Source organism: Macrotis lagotis, chromosome X (assembly GCF_037893015.1).
Source record: "Macrotis lagotis isolate mMagLag1 chromosome X, bilby.v1.9.chrom.fasta, whole genome shotgun sequence".
NCBI lineage: Eukaryota > Metazoa > Chordata > Mammalia > Peramelemorphia > Peramelidae > Macrotis > Macrotis lagotis.
Genome location: NC_133666.1, coordinates 694104817 through 694124071, shown reverse-complemented (window position 1 = coordinate 694124071; position 19255 = coordinate 694104817). Strand labels below are relative to the sequence as shown.

General features: G+C 48.2%; 1 protein-coding gene across 5 annotated transcripts in view; it reads left to right on the top strand.

Moving 5' to 3' along the window:
* The window catches only part of CLTCL1 (clathrin heavy chain like 1), an 81372-nt gene that overhangs the window by 28154 nt on the left and 33963 nt on the right, over nucleotides 1-19255 (top strand). For all 5 annotated transcript variants that reach the window (XM_074206457.1, XM_074206456.1, XM_074206460.1 and 2 more), the window contains exons 7-18: nucleotides 2144-2341; nucleotides 2740-2940; nucleotides 3029-3181; nucleotides 4134-4256; nucleotides 7643-7780; nucleotides 9194-9358; nucleotides 10032-10212; nucleotides 10912-11075; nucleotides 14106-14231; nucleotides 14580-14722; nucleotides 15157-15391; nucleotides 16586-16708. In XM_074206457.1, the coding sequence (XP_074062558.1) occupies nucleotides 2144-2341; nucleotides 2740-2940; nucleotides 3029-3181; nucleotides 4134-4256; nucleotides 7643-7780; nucleotides 9194-9358; nucleotides 10032-10212; nucleotides 10912-11075; nucleotides 14106-14231; nucleotides 14580-14722; nucleotides 15157-15391; nucleotides 16586-16708 (1950 nt within the window). The remainder of the gene's footprint in view (nucleotides 1-2143; nucleotides 2342-2739; nucleotides 2941-3028; nucleotides 3182-4133; nucleotides 4257-7642; nucleotides 7781-9193; nucleotides 9359-10031; nucleotides 10213-10911; nucleotides 11076-14105; nucleotides 14232-14579; nucleotides 14723-15156; nucleotides 15392-16585; nucleotides 16709-19255) is intronic.

Genomic DNA, 19255 nt, shown 5'->3' with positions numbered 1-19255 from the left:
GGTATTAACATTATGATGAGCATAAGATCAAATGACTGAGGGAGCAAAGGTTTGAGCTTCCAAGCATTTTGATTTATTTTTTTTCCTTTTTTATGATCTCTATGGGATACAGAGCTAGTATGGATCCAAGGGTATGTCCAGTTTGGTTGCCTTTTGGGCATAATCCCAAATTCTTCTCCAGAACTTCAGGCAGTTCCCCCATTTTTGAAAAGCAGTTTGAAATCAGGCAAAGAAAATGATTGAAATATCCTTAACTTTAAGCCAGAAATCCCACTGTTAAGTTGTGTCTTTGCACAACAGAATATTTATAGAAGATTTCTTCGGGTAACCAAGACCGGCAGTGGTCTTCCCCATCAGTTGAGGCAGATCTAAATAAATGATGCTATGTGACTAATCACCATTTTAATTTATAAAGTGAGAAATAAACAATACTTAGAAGTGACTACAAGCATGTTAAATGGATAGAATAGCAGCACCAAAAACATGGAAAATGAATCTTCCATAATTACAACTAATCTTTCCTCAAAAGGGACGTGAGGAGAATCTGCACCTGCCTTTTTGCATGTGATGCCAGATTTTTTTCTGATTTGAAGTTTAGATAAGGGATGACCACTCTGCTGCAAGAGGCTGGGGGATAAGGTGCATGGATTATGTCAGAAGTGATCATTGGATGAAGAATACCTCTTGTCCAGACTTGCATGCACTGGAGATGGGCAGTCATGTAGAGTTTTTCTAGTAGCGTACATAGTAGTCTGAGACACTGTAGGGAGATTATGATTTAGCCTCAGAAACGAAGGGGACTAGTGAAGCAGGTTGGATTGCCCTTGGGAAACATCAGAATTCTTTTTAATAGCCCCAAGAATTACTTTGAAAAATCTACCTTTTCAGCACCCATATTTTTCTGGAGGTTATCTATGTAATGATGATTGGTCAACCCATTTGCTTCATTGATAGGGAAAATCCTGAGAACTTGACATTTTCCCCTTCCCTCCTACCCCCATGGGCATGTGAGAGGATGTGGATGATCAGGCATGGACCAGTTGTCATGTTTTATTGAATATCTGTGAGAGGATGAGTGAATATTTTGAGTGAATATTTCGTATACTACCCACAGACTCAGAGGTTTCACTTCAGAGAAACCTGTTCTGCATAAAACCTCTATCATTTGCCATGGGCCACAGGCCTGGCACCAGAAGACTTCCCTAGATCCTTCTGGAATATCTTGGATGTCACTGGGGTCACTCCTTCCCCCATGCCTATTCCATGGACCTTTTGTTTCATGTAATAGTTGTTTTCTATTTTCCCATAGTCAGTGAAGGCTCTACGGCACATGTTGGAAGTTTTCCTTGGTGGGGGGGGGGGGGCAGCTAGGTGGTGCAGTAGATAGAGCACCAGCCCTGGAGTCAGGAGGACCTGGCAAATTTGGCCTCAGATACTTAATAATTGCCTAGCTGTGTGGCCTTGGGCAAGTCACCTAACCCCATTGCCTTAAATAAATAAATTTTTTAAAAGTTGCCTTTATAGTAAAGGTTATTAATGTTCCCCATTGGATTGTACATCTGTTGTCTTTAACATCACATTCATTTCTTACAAAGGTGGGTTTGGTTTTTCATTTTCAGTGGAGATTGTAAGGAGGAAGAAAAAAGAAATTCCTTGACGATTAAAAAATGAAATATTACATTTAATTTCCATTATAACCTTTCCCCTATCCCACAAGCCTTTGGTCTCTTGTTAGTTGACTAGTCCCATTTCCTTTATCAGAAATATATATCCATAGTATTTTTGTGTCCTTTCTTGGATGGTGATGCTTTGGGGATCATGTCATTCTTGGATTCATATCCAGGTAGCATTGACAAGAGAATGTTCCCATTAAAAAGCTGGATGTTTGCAGCGGAAAGCTGCTTTGGGACATTGCAAAGCCTGCATCATTTCCCAAATGCAACGCAGGTCGATCTCCAGCTCCTGACTTAACCCAATTCCAAGCCTTCTTGAGGGAAGTGCTGTTCTGAAGTCATGTCGCCTTGTGGGTGGGCCCCAGGTGATTCTAGATCTCCTTCCGTGCAGGACCTGCCCTCCCCGACACTTGAGGTGGGCAGTCCAGGGTGCAGCCTTTCCTGTGATTGACTCTCTGAAACCTTCCCAGGTCTTGTCCATTTGTGTGGAAGAGGACAACATCGTCAATTATGCCACCAGTGTGCTGCAGAACCCAGACCTGGGGCTGCGCCTGGCCACTCGTAGCAGCCTGCCTGGAGCAGAGGAGCTCTTTGCCCGGAAATTTCACACCCTGTTTGCACAGGGCAGCTATGCTGAAGCCGCCAAAGTTGCTGCTTCTGCACCCAAGGTAACACCTGCAAGTCTACAATGCACCTGCTCACCCTGACTCATGCAGCTGATAGAGGGCGGCACCCACCCCTAGAGACCCCAGGCTTGGCCAGACCACTGTGCTGGCTCCTTGTCGGTGAGGGTGGTGTTCAGGTAAGGCTAAGGGGAAGGGTCTAATCTATCCCACAGACCCTGGTCACTGGAGGCTGGGAAGGACTGAGAGCAGGGTTTAATCAAAATGAGTAAGGAAAGGCAGAAGACTCATCCAGGAGCCTCTGGTCCTAAGCTCATTACAGGAGGCCCGTTGGCTGGGTAGTAGTGTGGTGGGGAGCCCACAGGCTTGAGCAGCCAGGGACTGGTGTCCCGTGGATGGCCCAAGCAGTGACTTCTCTGCCTTTGTCTCTGCCACTGCTCTAGGGAATCCTGCGTACCAGTGACACCATCCGCAAGTTCCAGAGTGTCCCAGCCCAACCTGGACAGGCCTCCCCCTTGCTCCAGTACTTTGGCATCTTGCTGGACCAAGGGCAGCTTAATAAGTTTGAGTCTTTGGAGCTTTGCCGGCCTGTGCTTCAGCAAGGCCGCAAGCAACTCCTGGAGAAGTGGCTTAAGGAGGATAAGGTGAGGATGCACAATCCCAAGCCCCAACTGTCTCACTTAGCCGTGGTGCATCACTGAGCTAATCTTTCTCTCCTGCTATGTATCTTAGCTGGAGTGTTCTGAAGAGCTGGGTGACCTGGTCAAAGCCGCTGACCCGACGCTGGCACTCAGCGTCTACCTTCGGGCGAACGTGCCTAACAAAGTGATCCAGTGCTTTGCCGAGACAGGACAGTTCCAGAAGATTGTTCTCTATGCCAAGAAGGTGAGGGGGCCTGGCAGCTGTTTGTCAAGGGTGGAATTCTGTTCATAACCTTGAGCGCCAGAATAGGGAGCAGCTGCTTCCTAGGTTTCTAGCTTTAGGTTGGGTCCTCTCATCAGTGGCAAGTGGAGGACGATGGTCTCCACTGTCTCTAGTCTGGGACTTCCCCTGCTGTCCAGGGGCATCATTGGGGACTCCCTGGACAGGTAGTCTCTGAGGTTGCATTGTTCCTGGCTGACATTAGGGAGCTAGCTTCACCTCCTTCTAGACCCCCACCTGCATTTCTCTGATGTCTGTGTATCTTTGTGGTGGTCCTACCTGGCCCCACGTGTTTGATGTCTCTTCTTAGTAAGAATTGGGAGCATAATTAGAGAAGTTTTTGTTAAGGCCTAGGCACTGGGAGCATTCTAAAAAAGAAATTAGCTGTCCCATGGGATTTTTTGACCTTGGGTTCTGTTTTAAAAACCACTTCAAAGACTTGGGTAGAATCGATTTCCTTGGTTGATAGTGACTTGTGTGACCTGAGAAGGGCTTGGTAATTTTCCTTGCCTGCCACCCGGGTGGGGCTAGGCAGGGCTGGGGTGCCAGGCAACACCCCCCCCCCCGAGGCACAACTTGTAGGTGACTTTTAAAATGGGAAGACTTGATACAGAGAAATTTAGAAGAGCAGCCTCAGTTTCCCCAAATCTGTTTCCTGGTTGCTGAGCTGCCCCAGGTTGTTTCCATAGGTGGTTAAAGGGTCCCTCTGAAGGCTCTGTGGTTTTGGGGACCCTGCTTTAGCCCTGACCTCTGGTGGTTGGGGGCTGCCATTGCAGGTTTCCTGGAGGTGGCTCCTGGGGCCCTTCAAAGCACTGGTCCTTCAGTGCCTATAGATGCTGTCATGTGGCAAGGGCTTCGGAGTACATCTGTGCTCTGGCTGTGAATCAGCCGGGCTTCTGTCCGGGGGCTGTTTCAGGTCGCCTACACGCCAGACTGGATCTTCTTGCTGAGGAGCGTGATGAGGGTCAGCCCGGAGCAGGGCCTGCAGTTTGCTCAGATGCTGGTGCAGGATGAGGAGCCTCTGGTCAACATCAATCAGGTGAGCAGAGGCGCGTCCCCAGTAACCTGGCTTGCTTAGACGGTGCAGAGCTATGAGCCTGCCTTCAGCAAACCTTGGTCTCTGAGAACCTCTCCTGGTTCACATCTCCCCATTTACTCTAGAAGCCCAAGTGAAGCATCTTGGGGGGGACCTTCAGAAGACCTTGTCCTTAATTGCCTAGACTTTTGTCCCTCCCACCCTAGGAAGTAGCTTGTCTGAACCTTAATGTACCAGGAGAGCTTTTCACCTAGTTGTTGGAAAAAAGCAGGGCCCTCCTGAATCAAGAGCTGCCGTCTTTGTTTTAGGGGAGGGTCTGAATAGAGTCCCAGGTCATTGTTGGCAGAGGCCCCCTGGGGTTTCCAAGGCTACACGGTCCTCTTCTCCAGGGAAGGTGCCACAGAATTGGCCCAAGCTATTGTTAAAGCAAGTTGGGCATCCTTGGTGCAAGAGGTTTGCTGGTTCAGAATCAGTTGGCCAGGGGGGCAGGTGCTCTGGACTGATGAAACCCTAGGGTGACTTTATTTTTGTTTGTTTTGCAAGGCAGTGGGGGGGTTAAGTGACTTGTCCAAAGCCACACAGCTAGGTCATTATTAAGTGTCTGAGGCCAAATTTGAACTCAGGTCCTCCTGTCTCCAGGGCTGGTGCTCTATCCACTGCATCACCTCGCTGCCCCTCCTAGGGTGACTCTTAAAAAGCTGTCCTCTGTGCATAGGTTGGTAGCCATGTCTGTCTCTACAGCTTTGTGCAGTGGCTAGAGCACTGACCTTGGAGTCGGAAGGACAGGAGTTCGAATCCAGCATTAGACACTTACTAGCTGTGTGACCTTGGGCAAGTCACTTAACCCTGCCTGCCTCACATCCAGGGTCATCTCCATATCTGACCACTGGACCCAGATGGCTCTGGAGGAGAAAGTGAGACTGGGGACTTAGCACAGCACTCCCTCACTCAAATCCAGTTCACCTGCTTGTCATGGCATCCCCTCTTGATATCATGGTCTTTTCTGAGAATGAAGAACAAACATCATTATTATTATTATTATGCTCTTATATAAAGCAGTCTTTTTAAAAAAAAATTTTTTTTTAGTTTTTTCACAAAGCAATGGGGTTAAGTGACTTGCCCAAGGCTACACAGGTAATTATTAAGTGTCTGAGGTCAGATTTGAACTCAGGTACTCCTGACTTTTTTTTTAATTTTTAAGAAAGATTTTATTTATTTTGAGTTTTACAAATTTCCCCGCATTCTCGCTTCCCTCCCCCCGACTCCCCACAGAAGGCAGTCTGTTAGTCTTTACCATTTCCATGTTGTACATTGATCTCAGTTGAATGTGATAAGAGAGAAATCATATCCTTCATGAAGAAACAAAAAGTATATGATCAGACAATAAGATATCAGGTTTTTTTTTTTCCTAAATTGAAGGTAATAGTCCTTGGTCTTTGTTCAAACTCCATGGTTCTTTCTCTGGATGCAGATGGCATTCTTCATCGCAGACAGCCCCAAATTGTCCCTGGTTGTTGCACTGATGGAATGAGCAAGTCCATCAAGGTTGATCATCTCCCCCATGTTGCTGTTAGGGTATACAGTGTTTTTCTGGTTCTGCTCATCTCACTCAGCATCAGTTCATGCAAATCTCTCCAGGCTTCCCTGAATTCCCATCCCTCTTGGTTTCTAATAGAACAATAGTGTTCCATGACATACATAGACCACAGTTTGCTAAGCCATTCTCCAATTGAAGGAAATTTATTTGATTTCCAATTCTTTGCCACCACAAACGGGGCTGCTATGAGTATTTTTGTACAAGTGATGTTTTTATCCTTTTATCCTCATCTCTTCAGGGTATAGACCCAATAGTGGTATTGCTGGATCAAAGGGGATGCTCATTTTTGTTGCCCTTTGGGCGTAGTTCCAAATTTCTCTCCAGAAAGGTTGGAGGAGTTCTCTCAGATCCATCAACAATGTATTACGTGTCCCAGATTTCCCACAACCCTTCCAACAGTGGTCATTGTCCTTTCTGGTCATATTGGCCAGCCTGAGAGGTGTGAGGTGGTACCTCAGAGAAGCTTTAATTTGCATTTCTCTAATCAGTAATGATTTAGAGCAATTTTTCATATGACTATGGATTGCTTTGTTCTCCTCATCTGTAAATCGCCTTACAAAACAGTCTTGAATTTAGAAGCCCATTGTCATTTATTCATGATTGAAAATACTTTGGGGGAGCAGTATCACTGAGGAGCAGAGCAGTAGGAAAAGGTGGGGGAAGCATTTATTTCACACCTACTGTATACTGTTTTTATGACCTTCATTTTACATTTGAAGAACCTGAGGCAAGCTGAGTAATAAAGTGGCCTGCCCAGGGTCCCATGGCTAGTCCAGACTCAACCCTCTGGGCACAACCAAAGTACAGAGAAAGCCTCTAGGTGTGTATGTGCATATCCTCTGCTAAGTCTGTGGTGTTCTAAGTCAGTGGTTCACCTGCTCAGGTGCCCAGGGCCCAGGGGCTGTAGCCAGTGTCCCAAGTGCATAGCTTCCATTAGGAGTTCTTTTTTAAAACTTTTTCTTATTTATTTAAGACAGTGGGGTTAAGTGGCTTGCCCAAGATCACACAGCTAGGCAATTATTAAGTGCCTGAGACTGGATTTGAACTCAGGTCATCCTGACTCCCGGCTGGTGCTCCTCCACTGTGCCACCTAGCTACTCTCATTGTTCACATTAGGAAAGGTTGGTCAGCTTCTGCAAAGTTTGGACCACTTGGAAATGTCTGCCTTGTGGCTGCTGGGAAGGAGTAAGTTAACTCACCGGCTGGTTATCAAGAGACAGTGTGAGGCATGGGGCCTGTTCTTCAGTAAGATGTCCTTAGCCTCCTGGGAAGGGGGTGATTTTGCATAAATCAGCTGGCACTGTCCATATCGGTAGATTTATACTGACCCATCTGATCAAGGATGGAATCTGGCTTAGTGACCGTGAGATCATGAGATCTTCTCTTTGACTGGACACTTGGCATGTTTTGTTTTTAAAGCTCTGGATTCAGGAGCTAGCATCCCTTCTAGGCCTCAGTCTGTCCCCCCCCCCCCCCCCCACACACACACACACTGGACTGTTCTAGTCCTGGGCCTCTGGGCTTTGGACTAGGTGCAAGGTGGTCCTGGTGTGGGGAGTCTATCTGTGGAGAATAAAGTGGGTCCCTTTGTGCCCCTGAACACACACCTCTCGTGTAGTGGGTGATGGGCAGTGTCAGAACTGGTTCTGGCCACAATTCCACCTCTGGGCATAGGGTTAGCTAATGTTAAGGGCTGCCAGGCAGATTGCAGCAAGCCTCAAGAAATGGAGTAAAGGCCCAGAAGGAGAAATGTCAGGATTGCCTCATCCTTGTTTGGGGCCTGTGTTCACAGATTGTAGACGTCTTCATGGAGAACAACTTGATTCAGCAGTGCACATCCTTCTTACTGGATGCCTTGAAGAACAACCGCCCTGAAGAAGGCCACCTCCAGACGCGCTTGTTGGAAATGAACCTGATCCATGCGCCCCAGGTAGGTTGATGACTTTCCATGCGCAGAGGTGGACTCTGGGTGAGTGACGCAGTCTAGGGCCCAGGGAGAGCCTTCTTGGTTCAGCGAGGATAGGCAGGGACCACAGTGGACGACTTCAGGAGTACCAGGGGAAACATGGCAGAGATTCCTTCCTCTGACTAGGGTCCTTTGGTGTCTGGACACACTTGTTCCCAGAGCCCTTCTCGCTTTACCTGCTAGCAGTGTGCTCACAGACCCCCTGAGGTCACTGACCAGTGAGCACCAGACCAAACAGGGACATCAGCACTCCGGTTTATAATGAAAGAGATGGTTTGTTCTCCTGTCTGCTTGGACCCAGCGCTGCCATAACTCTCTTCCTCAATGAACTGGGGTTGGGGGGGTGGATCATTGCCTGGCAGGAGACAAGAGGGGGAACCATGTCCTTGTTTCATCTCAGTGCATCTCTTGACTTCCGTAGAGTCATGGTCAACCTTACTGTCCACTGGCTGATTGGGTTGTGTTCCTGATCAGAGTCTGCAGCCCTCAGGGTGAGCTCTGACTGCTGGAAACATTTTCAGGGTGCTTTGATGCTGAAAAACTAGATGAACCCTTTGAGGATTCCTGGACCCCTGGGACAGTTAAGCCAACATGCAATTTTACTCTGGCTCCTCTGCTCTTGTGGCATGGCTCCCATGCATTGTTTCCAGGCTCTCTGACCATGACAGGCCCGTTGGCCAGTCTCTGAGCAACTAACAGGGTCATTTTCTTGAGCCATGGAGCTTGAATGGTGCTCCCTGGCATTCTCATGGGCTGTCCCTTGGGCGTCCACCATCATTTCCCAGGAGAGGCAAATGAAGTCATCGCACTTTCTATTTTCATTTAATGTTTACCCCAAACCCAGTTCCAATTTCTTTTTGAAAAAAAAAATACTTTTTTATATCATTACCTTTCTTCACCAATTTCAACTCATCTTGCTCTTCCTAGATAATTTATGTCAGAGACAGGCTGTGGTGTGTCTACCCGGGGCTTGGATGCTCTGCCCCAGCTCAGGCACAACCAGTCCACGTGAACACTCAGGGTGGCTTCTCTAAAGTTGTCTTGTAGGATCTTGGAACCACTGGGTATGCACAGTGAATTGTTTCTAGTTTTGACCTGTTAATCTGAAGGGGAAAAGCTGCTGGTAACTTGGCATTTTCAGTTTCTGGCTTCCCATATCCCATCTGGCACTAAGTTTTTCTTTTTTCTAGCCCCCTTTGCGATTGGAGGGTGTGAGGTCACTGTTTTCAGCATGGAGTACTGGGCCACCCCAAGAAAGTAAAGATGACACTACCTCCTAGCCAAGAACACATGCATTGCTGAGGGACAGAGGAGTCCAATTCGGTGACTGGACTTTGCCCTCCCCTCAAAATGCTTCTATCTTCTCACTCTTGACAGGTCGCAGATGCCATCCTGGGCAATCAGATGTTCACCCACTATGACCGTGCCCACCTCGCCCAGCTCTGTGAGAAGGCTGGCCTGCTGCAGCGAGCCTTGGAGCATTATACTGACCTGTATGACATCAAGCGCGCTGTGGTTCACACTCACCTCCTGAACCCTGAGGTATGGAAAAGCTTCTTGCCTCTGCCACCAAGTCATGTTCACCTCCCATGGCGTGGGGGCCCAGGTCTAATGCCCATAGGTAGCCTTGGGGTTTCAACAGTGTGTAGGGGCTTGTTGTCCATACCAAGCCTGGGGCATTCTTGGGTTCTGATCTGTGCAGACCTGCCAGGTTGTAGCTCTAGGTGTGGTGGTCTGCTCTGCATTTCACACCACACTAGAGAAACGATCTTGATCTGATCTGAGACTGGGAAGTATTCATTTCTCCCACATCGTTGCCTTGTTTCATCTGTTATCACCCCAATAATCAATCACAACTCCCCAAGATGGACAACAGAGAGCTGCTGGGCACAACTGTTTTGTGTAACTATTTCCTTGTTCTGAGGCGGGAGTGTCCATGTTGTTTTGGGAGGATAAGAGGAAAAAATTACCCCCACCAAGAGAGCAGAGGGACTGAGAGGGGACTCAGACAGGACAGAGTTGGGCTCACCCCATTGTGCAAGACAGCAGAGATCCTGGCTTCCCTCACCACTGTCCTTTTCTGTCCCATGTATTGGGAAATGTCCTGGTTTTTGATGCATAGCAGGAAATAGGGTCCCCTCGTGTGTGTGTGACAATTTGGGGACAGTGCCAGGCTCCCATGGCAAGTCCCACCACGTTGGCTTCTCTTCCTCAGTGGCTCGTCAACTTCTTTGGCTCCCTGTCGGTGGAGGACTCGGTGGAGTGCCTGCGAGCGATGCTGTCTGCTAACATCCGGCAGAACCTTCAGCTGGGCGTGCAGGTGGCCTCCAAGTACCACGAGCAGCTTGGGACCCAGACCCTCGTTGAGCTCTTTGAGTCTTTCAAGAGTTACGAAGGTAAATCCTTGTCCTTGGGGCTGCCTGCCTGCCTTGCTGTGTTTCCGGAGTCTGGTTGGGGGGCTGGTTGGGCTTAGGAGAATAACACTATTCTGCATAACTTTCTGCTGGGATTTTAAGGTTGGATCTCGTGGGTATGTTCTAGTGAGGTGGGAGGCAGGCCCAGCACCAGTGCTCCTTTGTCCTACCCTGAAACCCAATTTTGAAGGGAGCCACGAGGTTGAGGGTGGCTTCATGCTAGGGCTTGTGCTACATCCCGGACACCGGGGATCGAGCGCTAGAAAGGAGAAGGCTGGCTCTCCTGCCCCCAGCCGCCTCTCTGGGTTTCTCCTCCTCTGATGGGAGTGTCTGTTCACTTGTACCATTTTTGAGTTGGTCTCGGAGATGTCTGCCTATTTTCTAGACAATGATCCTTCAGTTGTCAGTCCCTCCTCCTCCTGTGATCTTGGATGGCCAAGGTCTGTGGAGTGCGAGGCTTTTCACTCAGAATCTGGCTCCTCTCTGAGGGCCGGTGGTGGGACCAGCCTCTGACCTGAGGTGTGCCCCAGGGAGCCTGGCCATCGAGCAGGCCTTTCTGCAGGCCCTGCCTCAGACTCATGTCAGGGGCCACGGCAGTGACGCCGGACATCAGTGAGGTGGTGAGGAGGGAGGCCCTGGGGTCTTCCCCTGGGCCTGGCCTAACTTGGTCTCTACTTGCAGGCCTCTTCTACTTCCTGGGTTCGATTGTCAACTTTAGCCAGGATCCCGATGTTCACTTCAAATACATCCAGGCTGCCTGTAAGACCGGGCAGATCAAGGAGGTGGAAAGAATATGCCGGGAGAGCAACTGCTATAACCCGGAGCGGGTGAAGAACTTCCTCAAGGTGAGGGGCCCCCCTCAGCCCCCCAGCAAACTCCTGCTTCTGTCCTTGGGGCAGAGGTGCAGACCCAAGGTCCCTACCCTCCAGAAGCTCCTATTCTTTCTTTTTCTGTCCATTTCTTTATTTATTTTCCCCATAACTTTTTTTTTTTTTGTAAGGCAAATGGGGTTAAGTGGCTTGCCCAAGGCCACACAGCTAGGTCATTATTAAGTGTCTGAGACCAGATTTGAACCCAGGTACTCCTGACTCCAGGGCCAGTGCTTTATCCACTGTGTCACCTAGCCGCCCCCATGACTTAAAACAGTGGTTTTCAACACGTTTTTTTACATTTTCCACCCTCCCCCCAACAGATGTAATAGAGGTTCTGCATCTGTAATCCTGCCAAACCTAGATCCATATTGATCATGTTGTGAAAAATCACATCCAAACAGAAGAGAAAAAAAATTAAAGAGAAAATAAACAACATTCCTAAGGCCACTTTAGTAAAAATTGAAGATAGTAAACCTTGGTCTGCATTTAAATTGCTCGTTTTCTTAAGGGTGTAGCCTTCCCTTTCTCTAGGTTTAGAGTCAAAACAAACTATAATCCAGAGTTCCACAGATGGTTGGTAGTAACCCTCTGGGCAGGGGTGCCCCCTCCAAGGCTGGCAGGCTGCTCTCAGAGACATTTTTGCTGGGGTGGGCAGTGAATCAAAGCTCTCTGGACTGAGCAGGAGTGGGTGGGTGGCGCCAGCCTCAGGGGCCCAGGGCATGTGCTCCACTCACAGTTTGCGCAAGAGATCCAGTGGTCACTCCATGGGAGGAGACTTTGTTCTTCAAAATAATGTTTCAATTCAAAGAATGTCGGGTTTTGGCAAAGAGAACAAATGTAGACTTGGAATTTTCTTTCCAAATCAGTTGAGAGGATGGCTGTTGAGTCCTCAAGAAGCCAGGCCTACTGCTTGGCCTGTTGGGGTCAGTTGGGATGGGGCTTGGTGGACTCAGCTCCAGGAACCAAACCCCATTTTTTTTCTATATATATATATTTTTTTATTAAAGATATTATTTGAGTTTTACAATTTTCCCCACCTTACTTCCCTCCCCCAACCCCCACCCCACAGAAAGCAATCTGTCAGTCTTTACTTTGTTTCCATGTTGTACCTTGATCCAAACTGGGTGTGATGAGAGAGAAATCATATCCTTAGAGAAGAGACAAGAAGTCTAAGAGGTAACAAGATCAGACAATAAGATCTGTTTTTTTCCTAAATTAAAGGGAATAGTCCTTGAACTTTGTTCAAACTCCATGGTTCTTTCTCTGGATACAGATGGCATTCTTCATCACAGACAGCCCAAAGTTGTCCCTGATTGTTGCACTGATGGAATAAGTGAGTCTATCAAGGTTGAACATCACCCCCATGTTGCTGATAGGGTATACAGTGTTTTTCTGGTTCTGCTCATCTTGTTCAGCATCAGTTCATGCAAATCCCTCCAGGCTTCCCTGAATTCCCATCCTACTGGTTTCTAATAGAACAACAGTATTCCATGATATACATATACCACAGTTTGCTAAGCCATTCCCCAATTGAAGGACATTTACTTGATTTCCAATTCTTTGCCACCACAAACAGGGCTTCTATGGATATTTTTGTACAAGTGATGTTTTTATCCTTTTTTCCTCATCTCTTCAGGATATAGACCCAGTAGTGGTATAGCTGGATCAAAGGGTATGCACATTTTTGTTGCCCTTTGGGCGTAGTTCCAAATAGCTCTCCAGAAGGGTTGGAGGAGTTCACAGCTCCACCAACAGTGTAATAGTGTCCCTGATTTCCCACAACCCTTCCAACAATGATCATTATCCTTTCTGGTCATATTGGCCAATCTGAGAGGTGTGAAGTGGTACCTCAGAGAAGCTTTAATTTGCATTTCTCTAATAATTAATGATTTAAAGAAATTTTTTTTTTAGTTTTTTTTTTTGCAAGGCAATGCCCAAGGCCACACAGCTAGGTAATTATTAAGTGTCTGAGACCGGATTTGAACCCAGGTGCTACTGACTCTAGGGGCTGGTGCTTTATCCACTGCGCCACCTAGCCACCCTTAGAGCAATTTTTCATATGGCTATGGATTGCTTTGATCTCCTCATCTGTAAATTGCCTTTGCATGTCCTTTGACCATTTGTCAATTGGGGAATGACTTTTTGTTTTAAAAATATGACTCAGTTCTCTGTATATTTTAGAAATGAGTCCTTTGTCAGAATCATTAGTTGTAAAGATTGTTTCCCAATTTACTACAATCCTTTTGAACTTGATTACAGTGGTTTTATCTGTGCAAAAGCTTTTTAATTTAATGTAATCAAAATCATCTAGTTGGTTTTTGGTGATGTTCTCCATCTCTTCCTTCATCATAAACTGCTTCCCTTTCCATAGATCTGACAGGGAAACTAGTCCTTGATCTTCTAATTTGCTTATAGTATTGCTTTTTATGTCTAAATCCTGTAACCATTTGGATCTTATCTTGGTTAAAGGGTGTGAGGTGTTGCTCTAATCTAAGTTTCTTCCATACTAACTTCCAATTATCCCAGCAGTTTTTATCAAATAGGGATTTTTTTTTATCTCAATAGCTGGACTCTTTAGGTTTATCAAACAGCAAATTACTATAATCATCTCCTGCTTTTGCACTTAGTCTATTCCACTGGTCCACCACTCTATTTCTTAGCCAATATCAAACAGTTTTGATGATTGCTGCTTTATAATATAATTTTAGACCAGGTAAGGCTAAGCCACCTTCTTTTGCACTTTTTTTCATTAAGCTCCTTGAGATTCTTGACTTTTTATTTCTCCAAACCCCATTTTAAGCCAAGACTAAGTTTTGGGCACAGCCTGGCTGCCAGGGAGGGCGGGGGGAGCCAAGGGAAAGGGTCTGAAATGAGGTGGAGAACACTAAAGAGAAACAAAGTCTGGACTGTCAGAGGACGAGGCTCATCTGAGCAAAGCCCAGAATCCTCTGCTCCACCAGAGAGCGAGCCTAATGTGTCCTTCCTTCTCTCCTCACTGTGTAGGAGGCCAAGCTTACGGATCAACTGCCCTTGATTATTGTTTGTGACCGATTTGACTTTGTTCATGACCTGGTTCTGTATTTATATCGCAACAACTTACAGAAGTATATTGAAATCTATGTTCAGAAGGTAAAGTTCTGAGGCCTCGTGGCTACATGGTGGGGCCCCTGCCTTAAGTTGACAGAATGTGTGCTGAGCAAAGCCTGGCAGGCTGGAGGTCAGAGGGGGTTCACCGGTGCCCTTGTCAGCTCTTGGGGTCTTAGGAGAGGTGTGCCTCGTATTGGTTCAGGCATAGAGCATTCTAGGACCCTCTGGGCATTGGTGGGAAGGGAGATGCTGGGTCCCCAAGAGGTGGTCTGCCTGCTGCCTTTGTCTTTTGAGGGTGGGAGAAAATGAGAGGAGCCTTTTAGCACCGACTCTTCTGGAGGTGATGACACAAGACTCCTGAACAGCGGGCTGACTGAGTGTCCCTTGCAGGTCAACCCCAGCCGTATCCCCGCGGTGATTGGGGGGCTGCTCGACGTGGATTGTTCAGAGGACGTCATTAAAAACTTAATCATGGTTGTGAGAGGACAGTTTTCCACCGAAGACCTAGTGACTGAGGTGGAGAAAAGGAACAGGTAATGAATACTCCCAGGGTCTCCCCTTACTTGCCCCTTTGGTAACCCAGTTAACTTCGTCTGAATATCAGTGAGTGTCCCCAAAGTAACAAGACTGGTTGCCTCCATATCTGTACCTGCGGGGGCTGCCTGGGGGTGCCTTTGCTTTCTGCCTGCTTCCATCTTTCCTACTCACCTCCGTGTAGTCTCCCTGTGGGTGGGTGAGTTCCTGCCTGCTGCTCCTGGGGAGCGTGATGGGCTGGGTTCAGAGCAGCTGCAACCAAGCCCCAGTCTGGACATGAAGGCCATCTGACCCCTGGGATGCTGCTTCCTTAGTGGGCATTGGGAACAATCTTGAGGAGGCTGATGCTGCTCCTCTTGATGCCGAGGTGCAGGGGCCACTGGGGGAATCTCAGTGATGGTTCTTTTATGATGGTTCTTTTCTGGACCCCAAGGCTGAAGCTGCTTCTTCCTTGGCTTGAATCCCGAATTCATGAAGGCTGTGAAGAGCCGGCCACCCACAATGCCCTGGCCAAGATCTATATCGACAGTAACAATAGCCCCGAGCGCTTCCTTCGCGAGAATCCCTACTACGACAGCCGTGTTGTAGGTAAATACTGTGAAAAGAGGGACCCGCATTTGGCCTGTGTTGCCTATGAGAGGGGGCAGTGTGACCTCGAGCTCATTCAGGTTAGCAGCCGTTGCTTTTCGTCTCACAGTGTTTAATTGTAAGGGGCCCTGGGATGGGGCGGGGAGGGTTCTTGGGCTGCCCTGGGTGGTTTCACCGGCCCCCTGGAGGTGCCCCACAGAGGGCTTACCGTGATGCTCTGCCCTACGTTCTCCTCCCCCCCTGCCCCAGCCCCTATCCTGTTCACTCAAAAGAATGAAGGGCTTATTTAAAGTGGTCCTAGTTCAGAGAAGGGCCCTGCCCTGGCACACTCAGTGCCCGCCAGGTAGGCACTTGGAAGAGGCTTGAATACAAGTTTGATTATTGGAGAGAATTCTGCTTGCTCTGTCTCTACATTCTGAAAAGCATGCCCATCTTTGATGCAAGCCTCTTTTTTTTTTTTTTTTTTATTGTGACTCTCTGACGTGATGGACTTGTCTAAAAGACCCCAGGCTTCAACCAGCCAGTGGTGGGTTCTGATGAGGAACTTCCCTGACCTTCCAAGTGACCTAGGCCCCCTGCCCTTCCAAGTGACTTAGGCCCCCTGCCCAGCTTTGTGGGCAGTGAACTGCCAAGGCTGCCATCCTGGGGGCACCTTCAGGACTTGACCCATGCCCCCATGTCCTGGCTCATGATGTGCCCGCTGTGCACTGATTTTCTGTATTGGTGTGGCCCTTTCCCTGCTGCCTCACAGCAGATACTTAGATGCATGCAGGACACCTTCCACAGTACTCTGGCACTGCTCTGATAGTCTAGAGGTGCCACTCTGTTGAGATTGGGGGTGAAACTTCCTTAAGGAACTTACTCATGGTCCCAGAAAGAATCCAAAAACTTTGTAGAGCAATTGTTATGGTATAATATGGCTGACCTGACACATTACTTCTTTCCTCTCGAATTTCTTAAAGTAATGCCTCTCCCACTGGGGTTTCATTTAAAAGGTAAGGGGTCAGGGCAGCTATGTGCCATAGTGGATAGAGCACTGGCCCTGGTGTCTGGCTCGAGTTCAAATGTGGTCTCAGACAATGATTACCTAGCTGTGTGACCTTGGGCAAGTCACTTAACTCCATTGCCTTGGGAAAAGAAACGGGCAGGGGGCTCTGGATGGGCTGCTCATGCCTGTGTTGTCTTTGAGAACAACACGGGCGCTGGGCAAAAATAGGGATTTTCATATGGGCAGCAGAGCAGGAGGGTCTGAGGATGTCTTTTGCTTCTTTCAGGTTTGTAATGAGAATTCTCTGTTTAAAAGTGAAGCTCGCTATCTGGTCCGCAGAAAAGATCCAGAACTCTGGGCAAATGTCCTGGAGGAGCACAACCCATTCAGGAGACAGCTCATTGATCAGGTACCATCCAGGGCTCCATGGTCTGGCTGGGAGGGCCCAGGGGAGTGTTCCACTGGAGGTCAGCCTGTCACGTTTGAGGCTAGTGACCAATTAAGAAGTGAGATGTGGCTCTCTTCTGCCCTTCAGGAGCTTCCATTCAGAGCAGGCTGTGTCCCAGGTAAATAGGGAATGGGTTAGTGGAGGAAAACCTGGGCTTCAGTGGGGTGGGGGAAGGTTTCCCAGAGTGGGGACTTGGAAGGAAACCAGGAGATTAAGGAGGTCAGCAGAGTGGAGGAGGAATGTGGCAGCCTAAGGGACAGCCCGAGGAAGACCTTGGCAGGTGCTGTCCCAGTGAAAATGAAAACATTCCTGAAGAAAATGCCAAGAGCTGAGAACTGGAGGGTTTTGTTTGTGGAACAGCTAGAAGCTTGAGGGCACTGTGTGAGAAGACTGGAAAGAGAGGAGGGGACTGTGATGGAGGTTTGCGAAGGCCAAGCAGAGCATTTTGCATTTGCTCCTTGAGGTGCTGGGACCCAGACCCCTAGCCACAGGTCCCCATTTCCTTCAACTGGAACCTGGGCCCCATGGAGTGGAGGGTGTGGGTCCCCCTTGGAAGAGAGCTCAGGCTTCCGAGTGCTGTGTACAGAAAACATGTTTTGATTGTAGGCCCTTGTTGGCTCTTCCCCTAGGGGCTCCCAAGAGGACCCCCCTCCACCCAGCAACTTTTTGGTTTACTCATATGTATCCCTTGTTTTCTCTGGAAGACACCTCTGGGTCCATGCCCAAACTCCAGTCCCTGGCAACCAACCCAGCTGCTGCCCCAGAAGATACAACTCTTAGGCCTATGGGTCAAGTAAGAAAAGGCCCAGTGAGGCTGGGGCACCTCCTCTTTGTGATCAGAGGACAAGACCCCATTTGTTTCTGTGGAAGTTCAGCATGGTCAAGATGATTAGTTGTTCCTAGAGTTGTCTGTCTTTTGTGACATTCTCGAGCAGAGCCCAGGGGCACTCCACTGGAGACCCTCCTCTGGTTGATCCAGGGGCACACTGGAGACCCTCCTCCAGTTGACTCAGAGGCACTTTAGAAAGAGTCCTTCAGTGCATATAAAGGCATTTCTATCCAATTTGGCAGGAAACAATGAGCAGCTCTCTTAAATATCCTCCTTGCTTTAAAGAAAAAGAGACCATCCCAGTTGAGGACAGGATGAGACTGGAGAAAATGGGAGTCTAGGATTCAGTGGTCCTAGTTGTTGGCTTGCCTGCACCTCCGGTGCCTTCTCTGCTTCCTGGAGACTTTGTCCCATTTCTTCATCCCCCTCTCCTGCAATGATGTGGCCATCGTCAGTGTTGAGCCAAAGCTGCCGGCGACCCTGCATATGGAGTCCAGAGCCTGCTCACTGCAGCGCCTCTTCTGAAACAATCTGCCATAGACACGTGGTGGCTCTTGACTGGACTGACCTCTCCAGGTTTCCTCCTCAAAGTCATCGAAATCCTATCAACTCCTCTGGATGTTTGATCTGAAGATGCTCTAGTGGTCACGAAGAGCCGTCATTAGCGGGACACCAGGGGAGGCCTCATTATTTCAGCTTCTCATCCCTTGCTTTGTCATCCATCCAACTGTGAACAGACCTACCTCTCCTGCCAGCAGGCCTTCCATTAGCTTCATTCTCCTTGGGGGGCTTCTTTCTTTGAAGGTTTCTGCTTTTATGTATTCCCCATTAGTTTATAAACTCTTCCTTGCAAAGGTGTATGGATGGTGAGTCAGGAGACCTGGGTTTGGGGATTGTGGTTCTCGCACTCTTTGTGTAAACATAGCCAGTGACTTGGTCCTGAGTGGCTTTGGTTTGGTGGAACAGAATGAGATCTTCGGGTGGTTCCCAGATCATAGTCTTAGGGATCCTCAGCCTTGGAATCACCTTGTAACACCCCATGGTGACCCTGGAGCCATAGTTAACTTGAGATGAATTTTCCCAGCAACAGGCCCCATTCTTAGCTAAAATAAGAAATAACCACACCCCCAGCCACATTTCTGGGCAATAGAGAAATAAATGAAATGCTATCTTCTCTTCACTCTTATTCATCTATTACTGACCTGGAGGTCCCCACTGTCCCCAGAGCCAGTGCTATATAAAGGCATGTTTGTGTGCTTTGTCTCTATCCCCTGCCTCCCTGGTGAGGCCACCCATGTGGCAATGCTCCTTGGTAGCTTAGAATGCTCCCTGGCTGTGGATGTCATTTTGGGGGTTTCTGCCTGGCGTTTGTCTTCCTCCTCTCCCTGGAGAGTGACCAGTTCAAGGTGGCTTCTCAAGAGTTTAAATTTTAGTTTCTGTTTGAGCTTGTTTGGCATGTCCAGGGGTGGCAGTCTCCAACCAAAGCTGGCTATTCTGCAAGGTTGACCTCTTCAGATAGAGGTAAAATAGTCATCTATAGTCTTGATCCAGTAAAATTCCATGAACTTGGGACTCGATGAGGTTGCATCTCCAGGTTGCTCTTGAATGTGGATGGGCAGGCTCCATTCTTAACCATTCAAGGATTTGCATGTCAGATGCCTTTAGGAGCAGAGACTAGA